At 39.4% G+C, this 9,644-nt stretch overlaps 1 protein-coding gene and 1 pseudogene across 2 annotated transcripts; both read left to right on the top strand.

Annotated features, from left to right (window-relative positions):
- LOC123960525 overlaps positions 1-2,068 on the top strand; it is a 6,607-nt pseudogene extending 4,539 nt beyond the window's left edge.
- Positions 2,069-2,767: 699 nt separating this feature from the next.
- On the top strand, positions 2,768-5,123 carry LOC123960526. 2 transcript variants are annotated; one of them, XM_046035321.1, is made up of 5 exons: positions 2,768-3,424; positions 3,749-3,956; positions 4,082-4,216; positions 4,297-4,354; positions 4,456-5,123. In XM_046035321.1, the coding sequence occupies exons 2-5, from the start codon at positions 3,759-3,761 to the stop codon at positions 4,623-4,625; spliced, it is 561 nt and encodes a 186-aa protein (XP_045891277.1). In that variant the 5' UTR covers positions 2,768-3,424; positions 3,749-3,758; the 3' UTR covers positions 4,626-5,123. The 2 variants fall into 2 exon arrangements, with proteins under 2 accessions (XP_045891277.1, XP_045891276.1); XM_046035320.1 differs by lacking the exon at positions 2,768-3,424 and having other exon boundaries at positions 3,662-3,956.
- Positions 5,124-9,644: the final 4,521 nt, after the last annotated feature.

Here is a 9,644-nt window from a genome sequence, read left to right as displayed (position 1 = left end):
TACAATGCAAATATCACACGTGGTAGACTATGTAGGCATTAAATATTATCACATGTGTGTAATAAAACTATCAATACAGATTTCTAAACAGTCGCTGTATTACAAACACCTATTAAACCTTGTAAATGCTACACATATTGCATATATGTTTAAATAAGCAATTTAAACTAAAATGTCAATCCAAACTAACAAACTAATAGCATTAGGCGTTTAGGCGCTAATCGCGAATGGCGATCTACATAGTGCTTTTATCAATATACTTATAACAACAACATTTGACTTACCACGCTGGGAACATATAGTTCAGATTAAGTGTTTAGCTGTAATTGTTGTAGAACATAAGAAAGTCTGCAAATGAGCATCAACGTTGCTTTCTCGGTCAGTTCGGTTCCGTTTTTTTTTTTTTTTTTTTTTACAGCGCCTCTTCTTCCGCGATCCCATGAGCCCACAGAATCAACGTCCTTAAAGGAGCAGCACCCTACAGTCACAAAGAAAAAGGACTGAAAGAAGAAATAGAGGACTTGAGAAAAAAGCATGAACAAGAAATAGAAGATTTGAAAAGGAAAAACCAAAAGAAATGTATCATGTCTTGATCATTATGATGTTAGCAGAGCGTCATTACAGCAGGCATCTGGGCCGGTGAACAGTCTTCCCTGAAATTGAAACATTTAAATGTCAGGCTAGTACAGTTTGATGATTTATTAAGCCAAAACCAAAAGCGAGCACACTTACAAGTTGGCTGAGTCCAAAGAAACCAAGGGGAATAATTCAAAATGAACACACACTGTAAAAATTATCAAGGTGGTTTAACTTAAAAACTTCATTTGCTCAATGCCTTAAAAATGTGAGTAAACTCAACTTTAAGAAAAGCTTTGTTTCAACTATCCAAGTATCCTCAGTGTACAGATACAACTATTTCAACACCTGCAACACATTATATTGTCCAGTTAAACAGTGAACTGTGTGTAGAAACAGTTGAAACACATTATATCTGTAGCTCCATCTGCAGCCTGATGCTCTCAGTAACCAACCTCAGGTTCCTGCAGTAACGCTTCACCTCAGGACTGAATGACTGATGTTGGCCAGGCTCAGTCATTTCTATAGCAGCTGCCATTTTCACACAGACCAGATCAGATGTGGCTCATGACATTAAATATCTTGGTTTCTGCCTGGACAGCAAATTAAACTGGGAAAGAAAACACAAGACCGAAAAGACATTGTTTTCAAGTCATTTTTCCTAAGGAAACACCGTTTATCAAGGCACGATAGTCAGTGTTCTTTTTTATTCTGTGCTTTGCTGGGGAGGCAGCATTACTGTTGAGCATAAATATTGGGGCACTAATTTGATTAAAAAGGCTTGCTCTGTGATTGGCCTCCCCGCTGAGTCACTCAAGGTCACTTTAGAAAAGAAAACAAGTACCAGACTGAAGAATATCATGGATCTTGTAGACCATCCTCTCCACAGTGTCCTTAAGACACTTAGTAGTTCCTTTAGTGGCCGACTGAAGATACCTCAGTGTTCTACTGAATGGCTCAGAAGGTCTTTTATCCCAACAGCAATTCGATTCTTTAATGAATATTTCTGATTTTTGTTTTTAAGCTCTTAAACTGGTCACATTTTTAAAAAACCATCAGCTCGATCAAGGGTCTAAAAGCTTTAAATAGGTGCATTTTTTCTTGTCTTGTCTGTACATATTGTCCTTTTTGTTTGTACTTTATGTTGTGTGACGTGAGCTGGTGGCAATTATTCTATTCCTCTGCTAACAAAGTCTTACATTGGCCCTCAGTGCACTTTCAGATAATCTCTGGGTAAATCAATGAAACACAACTGCTTGTATATTTTTATACATATATGTGTAATTGTGCTCCTTTTTAAACTTTGTTTCCACTGGCTGGGCCCTCGTAGTTCAGGGATTAAGACACTGACCCCAGTTTATGTCCGGCCGGGGATGTCATCTCTCTACAGTCTGTTTTAAAGACACAAAACAAACGTTGTTTCTTGTCACTTTGAATATTATTCACCATCTTAGTGTCCAGATCTTCTGGGAATAAAGTTTTATATGTTTTAGTCGGGTGCCAAGACGTGATATATCTCAATCTGTTTCAAAGTTTCATTCTGCCAATAACTGATCAGAAAGTAACTAATAGATTAGATCTTTTTATTTTTTCACTGTAATCAGCAGTAGGAGTTAGACAAATATGTGAACATGCTGTTTTTAAATTAAGGGAGAAAGTTTAAGTTGAGGAAATGAAGAAGAGTTCAGCCTTTGGTTCCAGTGGCAGCTTTGCAAGAAGAGAACAAAATCATTAACATCCAGTTCAAAGTTAAATGATGAGAGATAACGGACTTAAATCAAATCCTGAATAAATCTCACAGCACACAAACACAACATGGCTGCAGTGGAAGAACAAACATCAGGAGGGAGCCAACATATCCAGCCTGTGGAGCAGCAACAGGGAACTACCTCCAATATGCAGAAACATTTGGCCACACAGCATGCAATTCATTTGCAGGACTCTCGCGTGTTTGATGCACTACTACTTAGCGACACAAGTGAGTCAAGCGGCAGCCGAGCTAACGGGACGGCATCTGTTATTAATGCCGAAGGTAACTTTAAACTCTCCAGGCAGGACAGGCCCTGTCTACTTAGTTAATGTGAGCGCCATTTCATTGTGTAAACCTTTACTATACGAATAATCTCTATTGTCATTGTCCATCAAACTTAGATGATGATGAAGACGGCCAGAGTCTGGCTGGCTCAGAGGCTGCAGCAAGTCGCTCTCGTGCACCTCTAGCTACTCCGTTCACAGAGGAAGGGAAGAATAAAATGGCCGAGGCTAGGATCAGCGAATGTCACCGAGCAGTGACTAAGTTTGTGGTAAAGGGTTTGCACCCGTTTGCCACAGTAGATGCCTCTGCAGTTCGGTAGGTTAAGGGAGATGATAAAGACTCTCAACCCAAAATACAATGCCCCAAACAGAGACAGTTTAACAAATCATCTGATTCCTGCTGTATGGGTTTGAAAAGAGCAATCTGATCACAGACCTGAAACATGTCACACATGCAGCCATCACAGCAGATGCTTGGACTAGTTTCAGTCAAGACCACTACCTCACCGTAACATTGCACTATGTCAGGGAAGGTCAGAGTATATAAAAAGTCCTCAAAACCAAAGCAGTGTACAAAAGTCAAACAGGGACAGCTGTAGCTGAGGAGATTGAGGGGATCCTGGAGGAGTTTGGAGTGAAAGAGAAAGTGGTGGCAGCAACCGTGGATAATGCTGCACACTTAACCTTGGAGCTCAGAAGCTGCACAACTGCAATACAGTTTCCAACTGGGCAGCAAGGATTCGTTCTGTGATCGTATGGATGAAGAGATCTCACATGGCTAAAGTAGTCCTGAAGGAAAAGCAACATCTCCTCAGTAAGTATTAGGCCTACTGTTTAAATACTTTAATTGCAAGCTAACGACAAATTGTAACATATAAATGAATTTAAAAATGATAAAGTAATGGTAATATTACGTTGTTTAATGGAACTCTCTGTATTTGATGATGGAGAGATTTTGTGAACAATTTCCTGCTGTCCAAGCTGGAGCTAACGGCTTAGAAAGCCCATGGAGAAGGAGAAGTAACTAATGTTTGAAAAAAATTTAAATTACTTATATGAAACTTGGTTGACTATAGCCATTACAAGGGTTATGTTTGTTGTTTATGCAATATATATATTTGTTTTGTTTATGTTGCAGACTGGCCAGAATGGGCAATGAGGACCTGAGCAAAGCAGAGGAGTTTGTGCTGCTGATGAGGATGCATTACACATCCACACTTGCTGTCTCCAGTGAAAAAAGTTCAACCTGTGGTCAGAAATTGCAGAAACTGTGCAAACACAATGCAGGAAGACGACTCTCCATTAATCAGGAGCATCAAGGAGAACATCTTTCCAAACGTTACCAGGTACAGCCACTGACATGTAATGATGGATTACTATATGACAATTAAACATATACACTAATGGTTATTTATTATCAGTCACATTTTCTTCTAAATTTGTGTTGTTTGTCCTCCATTGTAAACTTAAGGATGATGATATCCAGGCATTCCTGGAGGAAGCCACTGTGTTAGACCCCAGATTTAAATCTAAAATGGACAGGGATGACATCTGGGTCAGGGTCAGAGCATCAGCAGTGGCAGCAAACACAGACGCAGTTGAGAAGGTATTTGAATTTAGCATATTTCTGTTATGAGACCTTTTCTTCTTGCTCTGTGATTCTTAGACTGTAAATTTCTTCTCAAGCTGTCAGAGCCAAGAGAGACACAGGGGAGAGGATGGAGAAGAAGAAGAGGAGGACTACGTAAGTTTATTGTAGCTAATTGTGATGAATGATGATCGATGGCAGGGATTATTACACTATTTAATTTAAAACTAAACCTTGTGGTTATTTCATAATTTCAGACGCCACCTGTAAAGCAGAAAAAGAGGACAGCCCCTCAAGAAATCATTGCCAGTGTTGTCAGCTCCAGCTGAGAAGTATCTCTGGGTCTCAGCGTCCTCCACCCCTTCTGAAAGGGTGTTTTCCAATGCTGGACACCCCTAAGTCCAGAAAGATCTCGTATCCTTCCTGAGAGGGCAAACATGTTCATTTTTCCACACAAAAATTGTTGATAGTTGTGGTCTTATCTTTACAGAAGACATCTTTGTATTTTTTATGTCAGGTGAATTTTGTTTCAAGTTGAATCCAAATAAGCACTGTTAATATTCCAAAAGGCACAAGCTCTTCCTTGACTGTTTTCAGTCTGGGTTTTTAGTTTTTATGGCACAAAATGGCAGTTGGGCTTAAAAAGCCAAACATTAATTTTTTTTGTCTGGACCAATTAATGTGAAAGTTAACAATTTCCTAATCCTAAGGCACGCTTGATAATCATAAATAATAATAAAAGACACACACTAGTGTGCCATGGCATACGGGTGGGAAACACTGTCCTAGGCTATGGGTCCCTGGACTTTACTTTGAGAAGTAGCTGACCAACTTTTAGGTTTGTTCTGAGGTTGTTACACATAATTTGTGTATACTCTGTGCTGTGTCTTCTGATCAGAAATTAAAGCGAGTTAATACAAACAAACTTGTACTTATTCCCTCACCCAATGAGAATCAATAAGAGAATCAATAAGAGAATCAATAAGAGAATCGATAAGAGAATCGATAAGGATAATGGAATTGTTAAATTCTTATCAATTCCCATCCCTAGCAGGATGTGTGAGCTTTAAGAGGAATGAGTGTTTCTGAAAGCAGCAGCCGGTCAGATAGCTGCTGTCTGAAGTGCTGCTGCATCAGTCTGAGCCTCTGAGAGAGAACGTGATGTGATCAGAGGGAAAGACTCATTTATCATGAGCACACATGTAGGTCCAAACACAGGAAAGCTCCCAGCAGAGATCACAGTAGGTCCTCACCAACACTGACTGAAAGAGTCCAAAAAGAGCAGTGAGCTGAAGCAACACCTCTGGCAGCGTCCCAAAATAAAACATCAGGAGCTTCATGAAGCTCAAACATGTTGCTAACTGTCCTCCTGCATCAGACTGGAGGTGTTCCTGTTATTGTGTCCACCCCCTGTAGAATCACTCTGATCCTCTGTGTGTTGACAGTGTTTTGTCCAGCAGATGGCGCTCTAACATTAACTACTGATCTGAAGTCAGTTTCAGAGCTTCTACTGCAGATCTGTTTGGATTTAACTAGAAAGTTAGAAAGGAAGTCAAGGAAACTAATAGGACTAACCCCGAATAGTCGAAGATTAAATGCTTCGATGGGTGGAGCATGATTCGACTCTCACCAATCTCACGAGAAGGGTCCAACTGCAGCCCACAGACAAACATGAAGGAAGTTGAAGGAAGCTGAACTTCCACTTATGGTTCATCCCAGAAACCTCTATGCTCAAAACATGACGTTTATTTTGGCCACTTGGCAGAAAGACCTACACATCAAAAAAGATAAGTGTCAACATAGTAATCAGTGTAAATTATGCGTTAATATTTACTATACTATAATTATATATTATAGTACACTAATACTATAATTATTATGTTCATAATAATGATAATAATGAAGCGATGACAGTCCCCTTTCAGACTACTGTTACTTTTTATTTGTTCCAGTGCTTTGAAGTTTCGCAAGCCAAGAATTTTCTGTATATCACGAGCCAGATGTATCTTGATTTAAGTAAAAATTTACTGAGAATTTAATGCTAGAATAACAGGGGGTATGCACATTACCTGCACCCTGTAGTACAGCTGTTGCTGGACACGTCTGCTGTGTTGGCTGCAGTGGTCTGTGTGACTGGGCCTGGGGGAGCTGACTGGCCGCCGGCAAGCTTTCCCACCCAGGCTGGTTCGCTACCCATGGACCCTTGTTTTCCTTGACACTGCCAGCTAGCTAGCTAACAAAAGGGTGTGTGCCTGCACCTAAGTTATTGATTTTATGCATGTCAACCTCCATTGTTTTGCTGTGCACCTCCGGTACTGCAGCTAAATGATATTGACACCCGTCGGCACAAAAACATTTTCGATTCGCCATCAATTTTCGTAAAACTGCAGATATTTGAATCTACGCTGTTGGTTTTGTCGTGGAAATGATATATTGCTGGTGATGGATTAAGCAATCTTGACTGACTGAGAAGGAAAGGTGAAGAATAAAAAACACAATACATATATATCTATAAGCCATAACAATAATAATAATAATAATATTAATAATAATAACAATATTAAAAGATAATACATAAAAGATTAAATGTAATTTTCTGCCATAACAGATTTCTCACCTCAAAACTTCTCATAAGTGTATTTAGTGATTTAATAGCATAAACAGCTTAAGTGGCTTAATAGTTCTGTTTGGCCTCTAAAGAAAAAAATGGTACACACTAAAAACTCCTGGGTTATTTCTTCAACCCATTTTCTGGATTAGTTGTGTTGGGTTAAAATTATGGGTTATTTTTTCGGAGAGTAACCATTTTCTGGGTGATAGGGCTAATATTTTGACCCAATTCCTGGTTTGTTTGGGTTTCTGGGTTATTTTTCAAAGATTAACCCATGTTCTGGGTTATAGGGTTGGCTTTCTCTCTCTCAAAATCAAATTAGCTTTATTGACATGAATGTATAGCAACCACCCCGCGGTTGTTCTGGAAAACAGTCGTTTGAAATAACCGTCGCTTCGTGCTCGATCCGTTTTGTTTATCAGTCAGTCTTTAGCTGTTCTACTTTGTAGTCTTGTTTAGTGTGTAGTGTACATCCTGCCTGTCTGTACCTTTTGGAGTTACTTTATTAGTAAAACGTTTGAATTGGAACTTTGGACTCCTCCTCTTCTTCCTCTGCCTGCACCACACCGTGACAGATATATCGTCAACAAAGTTTTATTTTATGAAATAAGACATACTGGCATAGTAACCCAATTTAGGTTATTTTTGACCCAACTCCTGGGTTAAAAAGGGACCAACTAATTTCTGGGTTATTTCAACACAGATATTGGGGTTGTTCTTTTGACCCAGAAGTTGGCTTATATTAACTACAATGTTAACCCAGGAGTTGGGTCAAAAATAACCCATTATGGGAGTTTTTAGTGTGTACCGTTACGCGCTTAGGATTGCATTAGGATATACTGTACGTGGGCTGAGATTAACGTCATCACCTTTTGTGTGCAGTGTCTTCTCGGACAACCCATATTTGGAAGTTCAACTTTCGCCAAATTCTGCCAAGTCAGCTGAATATATATTCTTGAATCTCACAGTCGAACGTTCATGCAGTTGTCGGCCGCAGTGGTGTTACTGTGTGTAACCTCCTGATCCGTTGACTATAGGCAATACTTGACCATTCTGATTCGATTATGTAAACCCTTAAGCCTCGAATATACTTGGGAGCGGATGCGCACACGGACAGCTGCGGACACCACAGTCAGGGACAGCCCTAGAAACTACAGCATGTAAACACATGAGAGGAAATGTCAATAATACATGTAGACAGTGATGAAGGACATTGAGGTTTTATATTAAATGTGTTGGTCTGTTTTTGTTTCATGTATTTGTGATTCTTAGGGTGCTTTCACTGTAGTTCGGTTCATTTGGTCAGGACAAAAGAGAAGAAATTGTTGGATTTTAGTTCTGGTCCGGTCAATGTTCACACTGACTTTTTACAAATTAACCAAGAGGACTGAACATGAAGTTATACAGACTGACAGGTAACTCGTTGATTGGACAGTTTTGACGATTGTCATCCTGCATCATCAGGACCCACATGGGGAAATCAAATTACTGACCGCAGAAGCTTCTGATGTGTAGGTTTATGTTCTTTGGTGTCATGAAGAGCTGAAGAAATAACTTTATGAGCATAATTAGTACTATTAGACCACATGTTATGAATAATGATGCAGAGACAGGACGAAAAAGAGTCTTGTTTAGTAATGATTCAGGGTTTATTACTGTGGGATCACTGTCACACACCGTCACTGTCTAATGGACTGACAATGTACCCAGAATACAGGCACAGCATTTTAACATTTTTGACCTATTAATCAGGGAAAATACCCACACTTAACAGATGGTTACCAAAAGACTGCATAAATATATACAGTACATGACTTACAGAGATCAATAATAACATTACTTCCTGAACAGATTTCATGGTCAATTATCTTTTGAAATAATGCTAAAATCCATAAAATCTTGTGGTTAGTTTGTTTCCCTTCTCATCACAAGCAAACCGCACCAGATTGTTTGTAAAGCACTTTGTGACTTGTGTCTGTGAAAAGCAACAGGTGTTTGGGTAGCCTGTATGCACCAGGTCTGCATCTCATGTATTGTGTATTTTTACATTGCAATTTGTAATTTAATTATTACGTAGGCATTTTTTAGTTATAGCACTGTGAGATTTGTGTCTGTGAAAAGTTTAAGCTTACTTTATGAACTGACGTCTTCACACACAATCACACTGTGAGGTGATTCAGGACATGCATCAGCACATACTCATGTAATTCTTCAAACATAACACATACTTTCACTTTCAGGTGTGTGAACTGAATGTTTCAGGAGGGTGGGTTGTTATGTTTGTCTGATAAAGACCAGATGAAGCCTGTTGAACTGGCTGTGTCTCTATTATTTTTAGAGGTGCCTTTGTCCTTACTTCAGTTTCACCTTTCCCTGAACTGAATAGATTTTATACCAATAAACAGCTAACAAAGGTGAAAAAAATATTTTGGCCATCTTTCTCGAACTGTGTCATCTATAATCTGTACAAATATAAACATCACTTTGAAAAAATTCTGATTCAGTTCTGATACTCCATTTTAAAACAGAAACTTAGAAGTATGGACGTAGAGTTACTTCTCCACTGACTCTGACTACAGCGCGTCACAGCTGCGCCTTGGTTTAGTTCCATCCTCAGCCTGCCGTCAGTGTCCACTTCTTTTTGTGCTTCTACTTCCTTCTTCACAGCTCTCTGTGACCCTGTTCTGTTCCATCGTCTGTAGACTGCATTTGCCACAAGGAGCCTTTCAGAATCAGAGCATTTTTACTTATTTTGCTGACATCTTTAGAGTTTGTTGATTTGGTAATCAGTGGGGAGAGCCGCGTCTGGTGGACTCACAAGAATTGACTAGAATG

This window comes from Micropterus dolomieu, linkage group LG21, assembly GCF_021292245.1.
Source record: "Micropterus dolomieu isolate WLL.071019.BEF.003 ecotype Adirondacks linkage group LG21, ASM2129224v1, whole genome shotgun sequence".
NCBI lineage: Eukaryota > Metazoa > Chordata > Actinopteri > Centrarchiformes > Centrarchidae > Micropterus > Micropterus dolomieu.
The sequence above is the reverse complement of the archived record's forward strand: the minus strand, read 5'-3'. Positions and strand labels throughout refer to the sequence as shown.